The 21,441-nt window shown below is 49.1% G+C and overlaps 1 protein-coding gene across 4 annotated transcripts in view; it reads left to right on the top strand.

The window, feature by feature from the left end:
* ARHGAP32 (Rho GTPase activating protein 32) overlaps window positions 1-21,441 on the top strand; it is a 216,407-nt gene that overhangs the window by 173,516 nt on the left and 21,450 nt on the right. For all 4 annotated transcript variants that reach the window (XM_066203621.1, XM_066203624.1, XM_066203622.1 and 1 more), the window contains 2 exons: window positions 6,728-6,877; window positions 20,963-21,065. In XM_066203621.1, coding sequence (XP_066059718.1) covers window positions 6,728-6,877; window positions 20,963-21,065 — 253 coding nt within the window. The remainder of the gene's footprint in view (window positions 1-6,727; window positions 6,878-20,962; window positions 21,066-21,441) is intronic.

Below are 21,441 nucleotides of genomic sequence, written 5' to 3' on the forward strand. Positions count from 1 at the left end.
GCTGCCATGCTGGTAGCTTCTGGATTTGCAGTGTCCTGTCTCTGGCAGAGAAGTGACCAGGCCCAGATGCAGCAGAAGGTGAAGGAATTGTATGATTGCGAGTTGCCAGGCTGGTGGATCTCTGGTGCCAGATGTTCCTGTGCTGACCAAGAGGAGCCAACCTGAGCTGAGGGCTGCTGTTGGCAGGGATGGGGAATAGCTAGAATTGTGCTGAGGTCATTGCACAGACACTGCCCAAAGGATAGCTGCAGGGGCCTGAGCAGATGCAAGAGATGCAGCTTCCTTATTACCAGGCTTTGTAAATAAAAAACACCAGCTCTTATCAATGACCTACTTTACTGTCTGTATGTGTGGGGCTCTCGTGGTAGCTGGAAATCTGCTCTTATCCTTCGCTGGTTCTTGTCTTAGTTAATTTGAATGGTTTTTATCAAATAACACTGAAATTAATCACCTTTAACAAATATATCGCTTCACTTCAGAGCCCTGCCTTAACTGATGGCAGCCTGGCAAAAGAGAAATGCTGCAGCATTAGAAAACACATATTTATTTTGCTCTTGTTTATGACAAACCAGTCAGTACACATTTATGAAAGTTATTGGAGATAGAAAGATATTTTTAGACTCTCATATCTATGGAATTTTAAATTATCTCTTGAAAATCTTTATGCCTGCTGAGGGAGCCCAGTATAAAGATTAGTGAGATTATTGCTGTGTTGGTTGGTCCTTCTTCAAACCCAGCATCCTGTTCAAGGGGACTAAGGGATGGAGCTTGGTGGTGCGTGGTTCCACATTCAGCTTGGGGTTTTTAGGGCTGTGTAAATGAGCTTCCAAAATAGAATGTGCTGTGGCAGGAGGCAAGGAGGAAAATGTCTTGTTGCTAAGGAACATGACAGAGAACTAACTGGGAGATGTGACTCAATTCTTGGCTTGGCATCACTTCTCCTCAGTGAGACGTGGGTCTGCGGAGCGGGTTTTTCCGAGTGTGAGGGGATGGATATTGAGTATATTGGCTGATGTTTTCAGGAAGGGTCGGGATAAGGGGTGCTGTGCAGGGACCCAGCTGGCCTTGCTCCGCTCCCACCCTTCAGTGTGATTCTGAGTGTGCAGAATCAGGAGTGCAGGAAATGTGTGGCAAAAACAACCCCAGCTTCTCATCTCCTGATTCCTGGTGCTGCTCTTTTTTTCAGCAGAGTCTGTTGCTTCTCCTCCTCTCAGCACAGCCGTTTAATTTTAGAAGAGAATGGCTCTGGAGGGACTAAAAGCCTGGAAAAATTTTTGCCTGGTTTGCTGTAAATCTCCCTTCAGAGAGGATGGATTTCACTTTTGGTTTCTAATGATTTTCTTTATGACATTCCCACACCTTTTTCCATCTTTGATTTTGTGCCTGCCAGTGCAGTTTGTTGATTGCTGTGGAGCTCTGCAGCCACACGTGTTGTTGCTTTGGTCTGAGCACCAGGCTCCCCTCACAGCGGGGGCCAGCTGGGTGCTGTGACCTGTAAAATCACTGGGAATAACAGAAACAAACAGGCTGCCCATGTGCTGGGAATGTGGGTCAGCAAACACCCTCCAAGATTATTCTCTTGGAGTCCGAGTTTGCTAACCCTGCATCAGAAAACATGCTGCTATTACCCTGAGAAGGGGGTTTTGTCAAACCCCAAATATTAGTGCTACCAACGGGGAATGGGACAGGTGCTCTTTGTTTGTGGAGCAGGGGCTTGTTTTCCTTCACAAAGGCTAATGAGGCTGCAGGGAACAGGCATGGAGTTTGGGAGGGTGTCCTGGAGGAAGTTGCCATTGCCCTGGATGGGGCTTGGAGCAGCCTGGTCTAGTGGAAGGTGTCCCTGCCCATGGCAGGAGTTTGGAACAAGATGTGCTTTAAGGTCCCTTCCAACCCAAGCCACATTGGGATTCTGTGTTTAGAATCTGTTGCCAGGTCACCATTTGCCTGGATGTCCCCTGGCCTTTGGGAAGAAGCAGGATGAGTCAGCTGCGAGATGCTGTCCTGCTGCAGGGTTGGCTGGGTTGTGTTTTGTTCTTGAGCCTTTGCCTCATGGGGCTTTTCTTGCTGAGCAGAACAAATCTGGGGACACAGGCTGCGTTTGTTTGTTAAAAGGTTTTTCCTGTTTGGTCTCTTGTGGTCCAAAGCCAAGGAATCAGAAGGAACCAGTGCTCTTTGCCACCCTACCTTTCCTTCTGCTGGCAGCATTTTGGACAATTGGAGTTAAATATTGCAGTGGTCTTGGGAAGGATTTTGTGGCCAGACATCACTTGAGGAGTTTGGGCTGAGCCACGTGGTGTTGTTGGACTGTGCTGTGAATCCGAATTAACTGCATCGCTGACGAATCCATGGGGCTCAGGAGGGCTCAGGACCAGGGGGAGCAGGTCGGTTCTGGGCTGTCTCGCCTGGGCTGGCCCAGCTCTGCCCTGAGAGCATCAGGGCAGCAGATTATTCCTAATCCAGGTCACAGCAGTGGCTCAGCTCAGCCTCAGGGAACGGTGTGGGGACACCCAGCAGTGCACTGTGGGCTGAGCTCGTGGTATGGGGACACCCAGGAGTGCCACCATGGGCTGAGCTCAGAGGAAGGCTCAGGAGTCCTCAGCAAATCCCAAGAGATCCCTATGGGCTTCCAGGACGGCGAGTTGTGCTGAGCAAGAGCATGAAACTGATGAAGAGCCGGTGGCTGGCACAGCTCTGCAGTAAAGCTGCAGAAAGCTTGAAGTGATTGTTATTTAATAGCTTTTACCAGCGTCAGGGGGATTTGGGGCCTCACTTGCACCACCAATGCTGGTAGTGTAACAACAGCACTGTCTGATTGATCCATAACTGTTCCTGGGGGAGGTACTGGGCAGCTTCCCAAAGCCACAATGAGCTACCTGGCACAAGGATTCCTTTTCCTTTCCCCCCTCCCGCTATGTAAAGGCTTTGGGCACCGTAGTTAGGACAGCAAAGCAGGGAGAGATTCTTGCTTGCTCCTCATTGACACATTTGTGTCAGCAAAACTTCAGAAGTGGTACAGACTCAGGTGGGTTTTTTCAGTTGGGTTTCATTTGGGTGTTTTTTCAGCCAGGCTTTCTACACTGGATGGAGAATTTCTCTTTGCTTCTTTGGGCCAGGATATTAAGCCAAATCTGCCTTTCTGAGGAAAAGCAGCCCTTGCTCCTTCTAGGAAAGTCTCCGTTTCTTGGTAAACAGTGTATTTTGTAGTGGTTAAGTTTGAGGTGGAAAGTAATATAGATAAATGTTGGAATTTTTGGTTAGCTTGGTTTTGCTTTCAGTCGGTAACTTAAAGCACAGCAACCATTTGAAATGGTCTGTTACTAATGCTGCTTCCCAAATTTATTTCTATTAACGTCTTGTGTGGAGATGCAAGCTGTGAGTGGATCAGCTCTATCATGTCCCTGTTTATTAGTGGGACAGTAATGGTAGGAGGGGTTAATTGTTTTATCCACATCTGCTTGTCACACTTGTAGGTTTGTTTCAGGTCTAAACCCTGTGTCTTGATTCCCTGGTTTTCCTGCAGTCACCAAGTCTGGGTGCACACCAGTTGTTGGTGCTGCAGCAGGAGAGCACTGCTGGCTCCTGCTGTCACTGTCACCTGTAGGGCAGCAAAGTTTTGAGATGGGTGTTTTGAGAAAACATGGATTCTGCAGCATTCCTGGCAGCTTTTGGCATTGGTGCTTATCCAGAGGCTGGGTCTGCTGTGCTGCGTTCACCTAAACCAGCATGCTGCAGGAATTAATCCCTCGGGATGCATTGGTGGTTCGAGGGTCGGTCATGGCGGAGGGTGGGAGGATCCCACCTTTGCTGCTGCTGCAGGAGGCAGCCCCCACAGCTCAGGAGCAGAACTCATCCGTCTCAGACACCTACCTGCTTTCCTTCTCCTTAATAACCTGCCAGCAGGGAGATGACTGCTTGGCTTTTCTTGCTGTTCTCTTGTTCTCCCCCACCCAGCAGAAGCCTGAGTGAATCATTCCTGCGTGGGTACAGCCCTTGGAGCTGGGTTCAGCCTCAGACAGGCTCTGCAGTGATCCAGCAGTGATCCGGGATGAGCAGAGCAGGCTCTGTGTGACCAAGGAGCCATGCAGACACTTCCACAGCCTGGGGACAAGGGAATTTCTGGTGGCTGAACCCGCCCTCACAGAGTCCTTGACTGCTGCACCACTTCTCTGTGGCAGGGAGTTTGTGGGAGTCTGCTTAATGGTGCAGAAAGCAGGACAGTTATTGTAACCTGCACTGAGTGGCTTAAAGGCAGAGCAGATTTATTGTGTTTTAAAAACTCAAGTCGCTTTTCTGGTCAATGATGCCAGTACCAAGCCAAGTACATCTTTGGACCATGGAAGTGCATCCATTGCATTTTTTTTTTTTCTGATTTTAGTGCTGAGGTGACACCCAAAAGTCACTTTTTGTTCTGCATTAGTAGTAGACTTTCTTCAGGACTGGAACTGCATGCATTTTTCTCCACTTAAAATCCATTCTCTGATGGGCTTGTTTTTCATTAAGTCAAGCAAGGTACCTAGTATACAGAGTGTGAAATTATTTAAGTGAATACACACGTATTAATGATTGCTTTATTTGGATTAATAGGTGTTCTGTTTGCCTGTTGTAAAAGCATGTCTCAGGTCTCTCACCTCCAGTGGTGCTACCACAGCAGCCCAAGGGTGCTAACCTTGGAAATTCCACACTAGTCTGGATGACACTGTTTCATCCTTGAGCTGGGCTGATAGAGGTGATAAATGAGCCCTTATTTTCCTGTGATGATGGGTACAAGCAAACCCCATCGTAACTTTGTTTGGCATGTCAGCACAATCTGTTCTTTTATTGCATGCAATTAAAAAACCCTGTCAAACTGCACACACTCCTTTAATTAAAGCCACCACAGCCACAGCTTATCATGCTCAAGACTCCTGTGGTTGTTAAGTTAATTTGGTTTCATTGCTGGGGGTGCAGATGCGGGGTTTGGTGGGAATTTTGGGATTTCAGGTATTCAGGGGGTGCTGAGGATCAGTTTGGTATTGTACTGCTAGGGGGCTTTGTGCAGAAGGAGAAGTTTGCTTTCCTCACATCGGTACAAGTGTTAAGGTCAGTGGAATCAGGTTTATTATATATAAAAATATTAATGTATCAGGTTTATTACGTGTGTCAATAGAGGGACCGTGTCAATGTCTGGTAAAATGGAAAGAGAAATATTCAGCTGTGTGAAGGGATTAAAGCATCCTGAAGCATTACGTGGTGTAACCGTGATCTTGGGACAAGGTTTTCCGTGTTCCCTGGTTGAGGAACCCCCCTGAGTGAAGCAGTGCCCATCCATATTTGCTTTGCTGAGTCCCAGTTTCAGAGCTGCTCTCTGTGTTTCACATTTCATTAGGCCGCAGAGGTGACACTGAAGGGGTGAACCTTGGTCCCCAGGGGTCTTCTCTGGTCTGGAAGGTGTTACTCTGCTGATACTTGATTGCAGTATTTGTGGGTTTAATGCAGATGGAATATACGGTTCTTGTCTTTCCTGCCTGCGATGAGAGGGAGGAGCGGTGGAGGGTGATTGCTGCTGCTGCAGGAGCCTTTACAACTTCCTGAGCTACAAAAGCTTCCTCACAAAGCACGGCCCTTTGTACCCAGCGGTTTGTTCCCTTCAGTAGAGCTCTTCTGTTGAATTAAACTGCTTTTAAATCGTGTGAACAATGGCACTTTTGTTGGGGAGGCTCCAGGCCTCTGGAGGAACACTGACATTCCAGGGCATTGTTCTGCTCCCATTCAACCTGAGCCTGGCCTCTCCTCCCAGACCCAGGTCATTGCTGTCAGCCGCTGCTCTCCTTTGCCTTACAGCGGGATTCAGCTCCTGAGCAGGTGGTTTTAGCAGAGGGACCAGAGTTTTCCCAGCACAGCCCAGAGAGACAGAGCAGGAGGTTAGGTGGTGGCTTCTAAGCCACATCCTCCTTTCTTTGGAGGCTGCTTGTATTCATTCTGGAGAGGATAAACTGCATCTCTTCAATCAGCTGCCTTAGTGACCTGTTCAGTGGATGAGCGAGGAGGTGTCCAGGGGACATTCAGTGCTGAACGTGATGCTCAGTGCTCTGGGCAGGGTGACAGGATGGGAATTTGGCACAGGTTGGATTTGATAGCCTTGGAGGGCTTTTCCAGCATCAGTGACTCTGTGATTCTGTGTTTTTATTTTGTGGTGGCTTGAGAAGGGAGGTGCTGAGGCTCTGGAGTGGTGCCTGTGCAGGTGCAGTGAGGGGCAGTGAGGTCCCAGCGTGCTGGGAGGGCAGGTTGGGCTCTCGGGGATTCTCAGAGGTTATAAGTCAGCCGTTTGTTCTGGAGGGGCCTCAGACCAGAACGAGGGCCAGTCTCGAGGCTTTATTTTTGTGTGTAGATTACACAGTGGTTTGCACGGGAGATTACTATTTGTGAGTTGGGCCTCATTCCCAGAGATGAATTTGCCCCTCCCAGGTGCTGCCCACCATCAGCCCTTCAGGTGGCTCCTGCCTGAAGCTGCTCTGCAGAGAAATGTGTCTTTGTGTTAGTCCTTCCATTCCAGCTCGCTCCTGGTAACTCTGCACTAGCCAAGGGAGGGAACAAAAGCCAAGTCTCTGTTTAGTATCGAACCTTGGAAAACCTGTTCCTGTAAATAATTGATATTAATGTTACTACAGTTCTTATGTGCTCTGTAGAAGGGGCTCTGGTCAGTGGTCGCCAGATCTGGAATGAAGTGGCTGTTCCTTGTCTTGTGCAGTGTCAAAGAAGCACGGGAAGCTCATCACCTTCCTCCGGACATTCATGAAGTCGCGCCCAACAAAACAGAAACTGAAACAGCGGGGGATCCTCAAGGAAAGGGTGTTTGGCTGTGACCTGGGGGAGCACCTGCTCAACTCCGGCCATGACGGTAGGAAACAACCTGCTCCTGAGTTCTTCCTCTGTTGGGAATTTATCCAGGGTCGTGGTGGGGGACAAATGTGTGACACTAATCCGTGGCTGAAAGGGAGACTGAGGCTAATGAGAAGCAAACATTATGCTTCGATGTGGGAAGCATCGTGGTTCAGTGTGGGAGCAGTGAAGGTGGCTGCAGCTCTTGCAGATGGGTTTTCAACCTCGTCAAGTCCTCAAAGAAGTATTTTTTTTTCCAGGAATGTAATCTTTATTTGTATGTCAATGTCAGTGATTAATTAACAGGCATGGTAAACCCCTACACTTCTCTTAACTTGGTACCTTTGTATGATTGGAGCACAATTTGCAGTGTAAATCCTTCATCTGCGCTTTCCTTGGATTTCACTGAATATTGTGGTTCCTCACAGCTGACTTTTCCTCTCTGTTGAGGGTCCTTTTTCCCTCTCCATCAGCAGTTCAGGGAGGCAAAGGAGAAAACCTCTCCATTCCAAGAAAAAAGTTACACAATTGTTACCACTCTTCCTGGGATGAACTTTGACTTCATGGGGCTCTTTCCTGCCTTTTCCCTGTGCCACCTCCAGTCCAGGTTCCTGCAAGTGCTGAGGATCAGCCAGAGCATTTGGATGCTGTCCCAGCTCCCCAGGCTAGGCCCACACTCAGGGATATTTGGGAACACAGCCTGGAGTGGCTGTGGATTGTAGGTGGTTTGCCTGGGAGTTAGGGCCATCAGGAAAGCAGTGGTGGGATCTGTTGGGTGCCTTTGCAGCAGATCCCTTGTGCCAGAGTTGTCCATCTGATGTCTCCCAGCTTTTGTGTGCAGGCAGAAGGATGTGTGGGGCAGGAAAGGAGTTTCCCTGTTAAAGTTGTTTTCAGTGAGTCTTCAGACTCCTTGTTCATCCAAATGCCTTTTGAAAAGGGGCTGGGAGAGGGCGGGGACCCATTTCTTGCTCATTTTCCAGCTAATTTGGTTGGTAGCAGTGATACACACTCCCTCACCTGACACAGAAGTGTTTCGCTACCAGCTGCTGCTGAGTATGTGCTTGTCTTTATGGAGTCAGAGCTGTGGCAAGGTTCGTTGGCTTGACTGGAACCAGGACAGATCCTTATTGGGGCTTGAAAAGCACCAGAGATGGTTTGGAGTCAGGAACAGACAGTGACCCATGTGGAACTGCATCAGGAGTAGGTCATTCACAGCACCGGGTGGCTCTGGAGCTGGTTTTATGTGCATGCTTTGGGAGCACTCTTGGAGGGCAGGAGCCATGCCAGCAGAGTGAGCTCAGTGACGGGAAGGAGGGAATTCCCTTTCATCCCCAGTCCTCCTCCTGTCTGTTTTCGTTAGGCACAAGTCACTGATGGCCAAAGCTTTTTTCCCTGCCCTCCGTGCCGACTTCTTCTCCTGGCTTCAAGGAGTGGTTTATTTAGCATTCAGAGACACCTCCTGAGCTGAATTGAACTGCTTTAACTCCACTGGAGGTTCTTGTTTGACAGTCTTTGGGAGCTCTGTCCTTGTCCTGGTCTCTCCCCACCATCCCCCACAAAGGGGTGGCACTGTCTGGGCTGTGCTAATGAGGTCCCTCAGCTCAGGAGTCACCAGCTGCTTTCACCCTTGATTTAATAACCCTTTCCTAACTCTAGAGTGAAGCAGATCCAATTTGAGTGTTGCCAAAAGGGGCATGGCTCTGTTTCCCACAGCAGGATTGTTGTTTTCCATGTGATTCAGCTCCCTGAGCTGTATTCCAAGTGACGTAATCCCCGGGATGGGGCTCGTGGAGATGTTTCTGGGTCCCTGAGAGTTGAGCTCTGTGCATGCACAGCATATTAAGATTCCCTCCTCCTGTAGCATTACCGTAGCTCAGTTGTGGAGCCTTTTGCAGTGCTGACCTGCTGAAAGGGGCCTGAGGTGAATCAAAGAAGCTGCTTCTTGTAATCAGAACATCAAGTGCTTTTTCCAAGGAGCTCAGAGCACACTGGCTGAAGTCTGTGCATGGTACCGGCTGGTGGTACTTTGGAATCACAACCTAGAACATGGGAGTTCAGAGGAGCAAAAAGAACCCAATACATTCATTGATTTGTTTAAGCTCGTGTTAGTTTTGTTGGGTCAACGTCCAATCCCTGAAAACATTTATCAAGGCTAAAGGGGCAAATGCCACTGTCTCTAGTGATTGCAGTGAGTGACGAGGCATCATGTGCACCTCAAAAATGCAATACTGAAACAAACTGGAGTGATGGTAAGAGTTTTCTTAGTTACCAGCTTTGTGAAGATGACAAATTTTCAAGAATTTGCTGTGAAACCACATGAGCAGCCCAAATTTTGTAGTCATGAATCTCTGAAACTCTGCCTGTTGCTAGTGAGTGGAAAGCAGAAGGAGAGAATAAAAGGGATAAGGACAAAAACTGCAATAAGTGTAACGTATTTTTTAATAAACCCTGTACTGAGGCAGCTGGCTCAGATTGCTTAGCCAGGAGAAGAACGTGTTTGCTGTGTGCCCAGAGGGAATTTACAAACACAGAGAAGATGTTTCACTTACTGCAGTACCTTGTCTTTCTATGTGCTCATAAAGTAATCCCTTATTCTGTATCCTCTGAGCTGCTGTTGGGAAGGGGATAAATTTGGCCTGGGATGCACAGGAGGAAAGGGATGCAGGAATGTGCCCTGGTTTGCTGTTAGGGAGCAGGAGCCCTGGGATGCCATCCTGCAAAGCTCCACATGCTGCACTTGCCGAGTCCTGACCTGGCAGAGCATTTGTTGTGGTTATCTGAGTTTTTGGGATGGGCCTGTGCTGAGGCCGTGCTCTCCCTGCTGGAAGGTGCCTCCCAGGCTGGTGGGACAGAACCTGCAGCTCTAATGATCAGGATATGATGTGTGTGTGCCCAGGTTTCTCCCTAGGGAAGGGTGTCTGGGGAAGGCGGGAGGAGTGCAGCAACAGGCTGGTGGTGCTGCTGCCCTGGGGAGAGTGTGGCTTGTCATTTCCCTGTGTGGCTCTGAGCAGGAACACTGAGCAGCTACAGGGAGGGAGGTGGAGGTTTAACAAGTGTTTACAGTAACAGTGTGAGGGGTGAGCAGTGCATCCTAAACCTTCCTGTGTTTCTGGTGATTCGTGGTGGGGGTTGTGATGAGTGCTGGGCAGTGTCCCGGGGGTTGGGTTTGGTGTGCTTGCTTTTCAGTTCCAGTTTGGTTTGTGCTGACACACTGAGCTGTCCAAACAGTGCTTCAGCCCTTCCAGATTAGGAGTTACACCTCCAGGAGTTGCCAAGCAGTCCTTCCCCATGGCCCCTTGGAGGTGAGGGGAAAGAGGGAAGGATGCATTGCTGTCCAGTCTCTTTGGTGAGGTTCTGAGTCACGGGCAGATCACAGGATTAATTTTCAAAATCATCTGTGCTCCAAGTCGCTTGGGAAAGAGAGAATTGGGAGTCAGAAGGCTCCTGGGCATGGGGCTGGGTGTGCATGGGTGTGTTGCTTCCAGTGAAAGTCTCAGCAGCGTGTCCTTTTCTTCTCTTTTGCCACATGTCAGCCCTGAATGATGGGCTGGGATCTGCAGGAGTACAACCAGTTTTGATATGAGGCATTTTGGACTTCTCCGTTGGCAGAGCCTGTGGTAATGCTCCCTTCAAGTATGTTAGTTTGCACAATATTTCTCCAGTCAGCTCCAGACACCCCATGGAGCCTGCCTCAAGAGTCCTGTCTGCATCCCATCCAGTGCCTTACTCATCTCTTGGCTCCTGCTGGGCTTGGGATACTTCCCTGCCAGGGAAGCGTCACTTGGCAGCAGACCAGGCTCAGCAGGGAGTTGTTATTTCTCTGTTGCCCTCAGAAATGTTCCCAGTTGGGCTGGCGCAGTTGTCGCCTGCCTTGCTGGTTTGAATTTTACAAATTCACAGGGTATTCCAAGTTGGGAGGGACCACAGGTATCATCCAGTCCAGCTCCTGGCCCTGCACAGACAGCCCAGCAATCCTACCCTGTGCCTCAGAGTGTTGTCCAAAGGCTCCTGGAGCTCTGGCAGCCTCGGGGCCGTGCCCATTCCCTGGGGAGCCTGGGCAGTGCCCAGCACCCTCCGGGGGAAGAACTTTTCCCAGTATCCAACCTAAAACTCCCGTGGCACAACTCCAGCCATTCCCTGTGTCCTGTCACAATTTCATGGAGCTGTGAGATACAGCAAATCCACCCCAATCCCCGACTCCTGAAGAGATCTTGTTCTTATTCTCTTTGTAGGCAGAGATTCTTTTTTTTTTCTCCCAAGTTTTTCTCTCTTGAAGGAAACTAAATAGAACTTAAATTTAGCCCGACCCCAATTAGCAGGATTGTGCTTGCAGAGGATGTTTGTGGAGTGTGGGAGCTGGTGGAGTGCTGCATTGCAGCCACTGCACTGTGCCCTGGTTCCTGCCTCAGAATGTTTGGCCAGGGAGCTCTCCACAGCTCCTGGGGGTGTGACACGGGTGGGAGTGAGGGGGAACGTGGAGCTGGGCTGCTGGAGAGGCAGGGCTCGGGGAGCTGGGCGTGTTCTTGATGAGCTGATGGAGGGACAGGGGTTCAGCCACAGTGCCCACGGGGAGCCCGGGCAGGGCTGGGGCTGCTCTGGGGGGTGGAGTGGGTCAGCACCCAGCAGAAGGGTCAGCAGCCACCAGGGAAAAGCCACTTTGCTGGTCTGCAAGTGAGGGACTCCTGAGCTGTGGCACGTGAGAGGTTGCTTTATACTGTACTTTTCATTCAAATACTGCTGGGCATCATATGCTGGGATTGCTTGGACTGCAGAGCACGGAGACATCGTTTGTTCTTCCGTCCGGAGGTGTTCTGTCACTTGTTGGGAATGACCCTTTCTCCCTTAGCAGTTGGACTGAAGTACAAGCCAACCCTGGGGTCCCCCAGTGAGGTGGTGTCACGGATTCACCTCCAGAGATAATCCATCGTACAACCAGCTGTATCCACAGAGGATTTTGTAGTCTAATGGCACATGGCATTTCTTGTACCTCTTTATGCCTTTGTCACGTTCATACATAATCAGCTTCCATCACTGGAGAAGATACATTCACAAATGGAATTTTTAACTGGCAAGTTTCCTACAGTGAAGGATCTATGCATGACTTTTTAATTTTTATAAAATACCCATTCTGTGTGGTCAGCAAGAGGCATTGACTTCTGCTGAAGATGTAAATGCCTACCAAAGACAAAGTTCACTAACTCACTGATCTTGCTCTGTATCCTTCCTGTTCTTCCAGTTCTCCACATTTATTCAGAATTAATTTGGACAGGTGGGAAGAATTAAATAAAAAATAAAATGGAAGAGAATAGCAGAAAATAGCAGATAGGGGATCTGCATCCCTTTATATACTGTGCAGGAGCAGCAAGGGTTTGCCAGGGATGGTTTTATTCTCCTGGGCTGGTTCTGATGCTCTTCAGAAAGGTCCATAGCAGCACCTTGGGGTTCCTGGTGACATCATGGCGTGCTGGGGGATCCTTTGGAGTTATCCATCCCTTGGAGCCATCCCCTCCCGGCAGCTGGGTGACATCTTTGCCTCTGCTGGTAATTTGTGGCGAGTTGGGTATAGAGGGAACTGTTACCAGAACAGAGAAACACAAGGAGTGAGGTCTTGGCAACCTCTTGGCTGGGATCTCTGAAAGCCTGGTTGCCCTTAGCTCAACCAGAGGTTTGGCAATCTCTGTAACCCCTTTGGCTCCTGGTATTGATGTGAGGGGCCCCTTTTACCAGCTCAGAATTGTCATTATAATAAAAGGCTGCCTGCTGGGTTGGAATCTGTGCCATTCAGGACAGGTGAATCTTACAGATTAAGTAATTTCAGTTTTTCTTGCTGTTTCAACTCCAAGAGAGTGAATGTAACCAGTTTCCACTCCCTGTTATTGCCCTGTCCCTGTCCATGGCAGGGATGGGACTGAGGGAGCTTTAAGGTCCCTTCCAACCCAAACCTGTCTGGGATTCAGTGTTCTGATGACTCAGGTGAAATCCCTGCTCGTGATGGCTTTGCTCTAAGATTTTCTCTTTAGAAAGACTTTGGAATATTTGCAGAGCTTCCACATAAAATAGACCCTCAGTTTTTACCTGCAGCTCCCATGGAGTTCTGTGGCAACTCAGCGGCCTGGCCTGTGATTCCCAGGTGTGTTTGGAATTGTTATGCCTTGGATGCTGGCAGCCACATCAGTGGGTTTGTTGAGGCAATAACAACTTGTTCCTTTACAAAGGTTTATTGAAGTGTTGGTTGTGTGTGATGTGCTTATGACATTTCCCTCAGAACGGTGATGGTGACGTGGGCCATTCCAGCAGGGGGAGGGAATACTGGCTCTGGGTAAGGCTGGGCGTTGGGTTAGATGTGCTCACTCTGGGAATGAACCCCTTGGGGTATTTTTGTGCTTTCAGGAGGCATTTTCAGAGTATCCAAGCTGACATGTTTGGATGTGAACTGAAAAGTTTCAAACCTCCAAGCAGGTTGAGCTCTGGCATCCTGCTATCCCAGTTTTCCTTCTGTGTCTTTTTAAAGCATTTATATGCCTAAAGCAGTTCATGATTAGGACACAAATCTGAGTTCTGAATTTTTTGTTTGCAATTCTCTTTTCTGCTGAGACATTTCTTGTGTGACTTTGCCAAGTCCCTAAAGTCCTTGTCTCCTTTACGCTTGTTATCCAAGCAGGTGGGGATATCTGGAGGTGATTCACCTTGTCTAGCCTATTCCAGGTGTTTTTTTAAAAAGGGCATCTTAACTTCTCCATTGGCAGAGCAGGAAAAACAATGCATCCTTACTCATCCAGTAATTTCTGTAATGCTCTCCTGGATATCTGAGCTTGGTTGTTTATATATAGAGCTGCAACTCACAAATCAGGGGTGGATCTTGTTTCCTGACAAGGCCACCTAACCAGCGACACTGGAAATCCTCCTGCCCTGCCTCCCTCAGTAGTATTTGTGTATCTATAAACAGTTTTCTGTTACACACTGAAGAAACACTGGCCTGTCTCAGCATTTTCACTTGCACCTGTCCCAGCTCTGTGCACACATAGTGACAGTGAGGGGGAAAAGGTTTTAAAGTTGTGTTCTGGGGCAGGAATTCTGTGGGACTGCTGTGGCTTGACAACCTCTGAGCTCCCAGGTAATCTTAGCCATCCCCTTGTCTCCATCCTGCTGTCCTGACTGTCCCTTTTTTAATTTAATTGGCAGTATGTTGAAACCAGGCAGCCTCAAACATGCCCAAACCAGTTTCCTTTCAGTATTTTTTGTTTTATAGTAATCTTTTAATTCCAAATCAGTCTCCAAAGGACTGGGGCAATCAATGGTCACAGCTGCACTCAGAGTTCCGACCCTGAGCTGGGAGCTCAAACCTGTCCCTGCCTTGGGGAAAATTTTTGGCCTTGGGGAACTTGTTTGTTATCTCCCATTCCATCTCCAGGCTTGTACAATCAAACTAATAACCCGTATCTGCCCCCAAGGTGCCACAAGGTAAATTCCTAATACCCAGAGGTACTTGGGAGATTAGGAGTGGGATATAAATATCAAATAGTATTTATCTAAGTGCCAGCAGAGGTTGGCAGGTGACATCTAGTTGTATCTAGTTGAAAGTCTGTAAGAATTAAGTAAATTTACCTGTGTGTTCCCCCTGTATTTATTGTGTTCTTGGGTTGGGCTTGCATCCCAAATCCAAACATTTCTGATGTTCAACTGTGACAAGCCAGAGTGCTTTAGGTGGGTGAAGTGCCCCTGGATGTGGCGATGAGTGTCTCTGCACACCCAGCCTCATGTGACATCAAAGGCAGATCCAGGAGCCTGGAGAAAAAGGGAACAGTTGACCCAAATTGGAGACGAGTAGAGAACTCCCCTTGCTGCAGATGTGTTCTCTGCTGCACAAACTAACTGACACAAGTTGATACTTGCAAAGGGCAGTAGTTTTGAGCTATTTTGGGCAGATTTCCAACCACAACAGGCACTGTTATTGCTTCACCATCTGCCCTCCAAGTTGCTGGAATTTGAGATGATTGGATATGGGGTCAGCATTACAAAGGGGTACATGGGAACCCTGTGGAGAATCCCTTGTTTGGGGGGACATCCTTGGGGTTGCTGGGCAGGGAACACAAGCCTTTACTGTTAAAAAAGACCCAGTTTGTCTCTTTCTTTCTCCCTTGCCCCGCCTGCAGCTGCGAGGAGAGGATTCTTTGTGCCTGAGTGACCCTGAGGACAGCTGGGAGTTGAAAATTAATTTGCATTTCGAAACACTTCAGCTGTGGGGGAACAAGCATGAGGACAAATCACAGTCAGTATAGGAATTGCTTGTGCTCTTATCCTGCTGCACTTAGCATGGGGAAAACTTCCCCACCCCCTCTCAATTTATTGGAGGGAGTGTAATTGGTCTAAACAAAAAAGCTCCAGCACACTGGCCAAATCTGAGTACTAGCAGTGTCTTGTTGGATATTAGAAAAAATTCCTTCACTGGAGGAGTTTTCAAACATTGGAACTGCTCAGGCTGCCCAGCAGTTTAAAAGCTGTGGGGGTGTGACACTTGGGAACATGGTTCAGCCGTGGCAGTGCTGGGAGAGCAGTTAGACTCAGAGGCTTTTCCAGCCTTAATGATTCTGTGATGTTTTGTGTTAAGAACAATTAAATCCGAGCGCTGGGAACTGTGTGGGTGCAGCCTGGGATGGGGATTGGCTGTACAACATCTCCATCATGGATAGTGGGCAGTGAGGATCCCCTGCAGCCCTCAGATTCCAGGCTGTCCTGGCACAGCCATGGGAATGTTGCTGATCTCCCAGGACCTGATAGACGTGGCTGTTGACCTGCCCTGCCTGATGCAGCCCAGGAGCGTTTATGTTCCCCAGGCTTGAACTTTGCTCTTTGCTTTCCACAGTCCTGGCTGAGCTGCCATAAAAGACAGTTCCAGGCTGAGGAAGCAGAGTGTGGTGCTGATCGCACTGCGAGCCCTGTGTGGATCAGGGATCCAGCTCATGGGCTATGGTCCACTCTGCCGTGGCTGGACTTGCCCAAGTGCAAAAGTCACACTCCAGATAAGAACTGTGTACCTGTGACCAGGAACTGGGACAGCTTGGACTTTATACCAGTGTGGATAATGTAAAGGTGGCTCACGGCTGGGAAATGAGGGACAGGGAATTGAAAAATCACGGAATCCCAGACTTGGAAGAGACCTCAAATCCCACCCAGTCCCACCTGCTGCCACAGGCAGGGACACCTTCCACTAGAGCAGGTTTCTCCAGGCACCATCCAACGTGGCCTTGAGCATCTTGGAAAGGAAGCAAACTGTCTGTTTGGTTGGGCTTGTATTTCTCGTGGTGGTTCAAACATGAGGACAGGGATTTAGGAATGAGACAGAAATGAGACAGAAGTCCTGAGAATAGAGTCTCTTAAAGTTTGATGTTTTTCTGAATGTGCAGGAGCTGGTGGGGTCGGTGGGCGTGTGGAATGACACGTGAAGGTACGCTATTGTGTGTGACAAGGAGCTCCTCATGCAACAATGAAGAGAAAATCCTTAACCTCTCTCCTCTGCTGTTTCACACCTTTGTGTAACTAAAGTGGAGGGAAGAGCTTCAGAAATTAGAAGTTTATAAGTCACAGGCTGAAATTTTACAGGGTTTTTACTGCTGGTTTTATTTTAAGGAAATACTTGGACAGTTTTTTTGGAAAAAGGCCTTGATGATCTTAGAGGTCTTTTCCAACCTTAACGGTTCTAAAACTGTGTTAAAATAGGAAATTACTGGAGTAAAAGCAATTGTATTTCTTCAAGGGGGGGATATTCCTTCTTAGGTTTTTACATAATCCTGCATTAATGGCAAGGGAGTTGGGATTTATGTGGCTAATTCCAGATGTCTGGAAGTTGTCAGTCTTGGCCAGGCCCCGAATTCCAAGAAAGGGGCTCACCCTGCTGCAGTGGCACAGTTTGTGCTGTGCTGGGTGTGTGTCCTCCTCTGCTGGCTTTTCCCCTGCTGTCCTTCCCAGCTGTTCCCAAAGGCATCCTGTACAACCAGGGGTGAGCTCATCCACCTGCGTTTTATCTGATGGCTGATTGTTCCAGTCTCTATCCTGGTGGCTCAAAAGAGCCTTTAGCCCTCAGTTACCTAGGTCTGGATTTTCCGTGTGCGTCCCAAGTCTGCTGGCGCTGGGTGCTGGTTGTCACCTCTGCCGAAGCGGAGCTCGGGGCAGTCGGTTTTCCATGCTCCTGGAGGTTGAGCTCCCTTGTGGGTTTGTTATGTGTAGAATTCGGTGAGGAGCAGTATTTTGCGTGCTCTGGGCCATTGTCCAGGCCCCAGGTCTGGCCTGTGGGACCCACAACCTACTGCTGTATTTTGGGAAAATGCCAATGCCAGAGGGGGGCTTGGTGGGAGGCCTCGTGCCCCAGGCTGAACAAACACTTCTGGTTCCAGTAATGTGCTAAGAAAAGAAAATAAAAGAAAATACAACACAACACAAGCAAGCCTCTCAAAGTCCAGGGAGGGAACATTACAAAATACTGAACCCCGCCCCCCCCAAACCCAACAAGATGATAGGAAAGGAAATACGCTTTATGTGAGGATGAATCAAAATGTTTTTCAGAATGAAAACGATAGAACTTCTGCTTCCTCATAATGGCAGAGAATTAAGCAGTTAATGAGCCCTCAGAGATGCAATAAACCTTTCAAGCCAGCTGAGAAATGCACTGGAAGGACTTGAATTAATTCCTTTGGCCGCTGTGATGATGAAATGTGCTGGGGTCCCCTTTGGTGAGGCATCCACATTTCCAGGCCTTTGCACTTTGTCTCCTGGAACCACCTGGCATTGGAGATAGCAGAGGGAAGGAGAGAGGGGTGATTGTTTCTAGAATGGGAGGCGTGTGCAGTGTCCACTGCAGAGCTGGGTGTTCCCAGGCAGCACCTCGCAGTGGGTTTTAGCTGACTGCAGCTTGAGGCAGTGACCGCACTGCAGGGAGATATTCTGGAGTCACTGGCTGAAGACCCTATGGCTCAGAAAAGGACTAAAATCACCCTGAGGATCAGTGATTTTTATTACTTGCATAGGAATGTGGCACTGGAAAGGGCTGTGTGCTCGGCTGGATAACGCAGGCACCAGATCTGGGCTGAGAGGTTCCCTGGCCCATTTCCTGGATGGGGCTGCAGGAATGCCCTGAGTGTCACCCTGTGCCTCACTCCCTCCCTCCTGCCTTTCCCAAAGCTCCTGCGTGTTGCCAGGAGCCAGGTGCTGACCCAGGTGGGCCTTTATGGCTCTTAATGCAAACCACGTGTGCCATCAAGTCTGGTTGTTGTAATTGCAGGAAACCACGGTAATTAACTGCCATTAGTAGAACTTTAGTGTTGTTGCTGTTGCATCCTGTGAGAGGAAATCTTCTTTTGTTCCCTGCTGGGATGAAGCTGAAGTACCTGTCTGGTTCAAATCTGGTTTGTGGTTTGGGATCTGGAAGCCAAAATCAGTTCCTGAACTGAGAACTTCACCTGCAGGGGAGGGATTTCTCTAGCAGATGGACACAGATACCTGAAAACGTCACAATGTGTCATCAGAAGATGCTGTTGATGATGGTCTGGGCTCACTTGATATTTGCAAAATTAAGTCTTGGCTCGTGCTGTCATCCTGCCTTTTCCTTCTGTGAGAACAGTCACTATTCCCTCCATGTGTGGATGTACATCTCTAAAACGGGTACTAAAGGGCAGAAGGAGGTTAAACACACACCCAGTGGCCAGGTGTCATCTTTGTTCAGAAATCTGAAGAATGAAGTCACCGTTCCAGCAAAGGCCCCTCAGGTACAATTTTAGCCCTACTTGAATTTCAGTCCCTTCTCCAACTGTGCAGAATTCCCTCAAAATATCCGTGGTGCTAGTATGGTATATTTAGCTTAAAGAACAGATCGTCCTGGTAACCAGATGAGGAAATGCTTGGAACAGGCCTGCTGGGATCTTTTCAGGGTGTATTAATTACTCTCACTGTGCCCAGGCTTTTTCATGACAAAAGAGAACTTGAGGCAGAGCGTTGGTGCTGCAGCCCTCCCTTTTGGCTCCTCTGTCACTCCAGGTTTCCTGCCGGGAGTGGGGCAGGCTTTGCCTGATCCTCTGGGACTCCTGCATGCAGGAAATGCTGCTGATGGGGGCTCAGCCCTGTGCAGGTCACTGGTGAGATCTGTGACCTCTGGCCCATTGTAACGGGTGGTGGTGGGACAGACACCCAGGGACATCCCACAGGGTCTTGGTTCAGGTGTGTCTGGCAGTCTGGGGTGCTCTCCTCCCACAGGGGACAAACACCTCTGGCGGTGTCAGCACACAGAGCCTTGTCCTTTGCTGCACAGGATGGAGCTGTTCCACCTCTGCTGCCCTGCACAGGTCACACCCGGGCCCCTCTGATCTCCCAGTGCCGTGGTGCGGTACAGTGCACACTTCAGCCCTTTCTGGCCACTGCTTGAGTAGGATAGAACTCCTCCCCTGTCCACTTCAGCCTTAAAAACTTTCTCTTTCAAGAGGTGTTGAATCTTTTTGAATAATGGCTTAAGTGTTGCCCTCCAGAACTGATACTGAGGGAGAATTCCAGGTCTTGTGTTCCACCTGCCCTGCTTGAACCTGTCATTGTTGGTGACTGATGGAAGTGTCCCTAACGTGCTCTGGGTGTGTGTTTGGTGAGAACCTGTTTCCTATCCCAGCTTAGATGGTTCCTGAAACCATCAGTTATGGTCCTCCTTGGAGCTCACCAGTGCTGAGATAGCACAAGGCTTCACCTGCACTGGTTTTTGCTCCCCAAAAAAGCAGCACTTGGTTCCCAAGGCTCTTGGCTTAATGTACAAGGGCTCTGCTTGCCTCAAAGTCTGCCCCGACTGGAAAATGGTGAGAGCTGCTGTACATCCCTGGGACTGTAACACTGGAGCCTGGCTGACTCAGTTCTGGCTGTCTCTTGGTGCCTTGGAGAATCCCAGGTGCAGGCTCTAATCTGCTCCAGCTGAGCCTGGGACTGTCCTGCTGCGGGATTTACAGCTTTTGCCCCATCCTGTGCTCCAGTGTAGAGCAGACACGCCCTTATTCTGGGATACACCTGCTGATTTCCAGGGAACCATCGGAAATGAGCCTTTCCTCCAGCTATGAGGGTTTGCTGCAGGCTGGGAAAGCAGCATTGTGCAGGCTGGGGGGAGCACGGAGCATCCGAGTGCAGCAGCACTTGGGAGCACTGCCTGGCAGATGGCATTTGCTGCGTGGTGTAAGGGGATTTGCCTCATGACCTGCTCGGAATCGGTGTCACGTGGCACATTGATCAGACCTGCCATCTAAAGAACAGACTGAGATCGGCAGAGGAGCTGCTGCAAAAAGGTGGCTGGCAGAGGGATCCACAGGGATCCCAGCATTTTCCATGAAGGTTTGCTGATGCTCACTGGAGCTCGATCCTGATTTTCTCTCTGTGTTCAGGGCAGTTTTTCTGCCTTTTGTAAATCCAGTGATTTGTTCCTCCTCAAGCTTACACGCATGGACACATGGCTCCAGCACTGGATGTGCATGAGCCTGGGAATCCAGCTGGAAGGAATGGGGTGGTGAAGCGGCTGCAATATTAACTTGACACCTAATTATATCCCCTGGGCTGATTTTTCCATTCTGTCATGCCTCGCTCTGTCTGCACTTTCTGTGACTGTGGGATGCTGTGGAGCTCTCCACATCCAGCCATCTCTGGTAGACATTTGGAATGAAGTTATCAGTTGGAAAAGCTCTCCTGTTTGTGCCCGCAAAAGTAGCATCTCCCTGATGTTTGTATTCCCTTAAACCAAGCAGGATAGGTTAATCCTGTATAGATTTGAAAGATAGTATTTGTTCCATTTTACATCTCTTTTGGAATGGGATTTCACACCACAGTTACTGTGGGAGTTGTCATGGGGCATGCACTGTCTCTGACCAGAACTGGCTTTTTTTTGACCTGATTCATATCCTGACATTCCCTTGTTAAAGCAGGAACACCTCTGACCAGTTTCCACATCATCTCCTGAAGTTAAATTTCCTCCAGGCTTTCTTTCTCCCCTAAGGACGAGCTGAAAGCATGGCCCAGGTGGGAATAGTTTATGGCATCTGCCAAGAGCACAGCCTGAACTAGGGCTTTACTAACCCCAGCTGTTGTTGTTCAGTGCCCCAGGTCCTCAAGAGCTGCACTGAGTTCATCGAGAAGCATGGCATTGTGGATGGGATATACCGGCTTTCCGGGATCGCCTCCAACATCCAGAAACTCCGGTAAGGGCCTGCCTTGGAGCCCCTGGCACGGGCAGGGGCACAGCCTGGACTTCCTCAGGCAGATTCATCTTGCAGGAAGCTTTCCTTCAGGATGAACTATCAGGATCCTGCTGTCACTGTGCTGTCATGTTTCATTTCTGTTCCTTCTCTCTCTGGGAGCGCTTTGGAGCAGCTGACGTTTCTCCCTGCTGCCTTGAGCTGCTGGCTCACCAGCAGTTAATTTGCAATGTACAAAGGATGCGTGTCTGAGTTTGGTGGGTGACATTGCTGTGCTGTACAGGGAAGGGCCAGGAGTGTGTTCTGGTTAGGAGCTGTTCCCACCAGAGCAAACTTCCTTTATTCTTTAATGAGGCTGTTTTCCTCCTGTTGTTTGGTG

The sequence above is a fragment of the Chamaea fasciata genome, unplaced genomic scaffold (assembly GCF_029207755.1).
Source record: "Chamaea fasciata isolate MVZ Bird 193981 ecotype frontalis unplaced genomic scaffold, bChaFas1.0.hap1 SCAF_24, whole genome shotgun sequence".
NCBI classification, from domain to species: domain Eukaryota; kingdom Metazoa; phylum Chordata; class Aves; order Passeriformes; family Sylviidae; genus Chamaea; species Chamaea fasciata.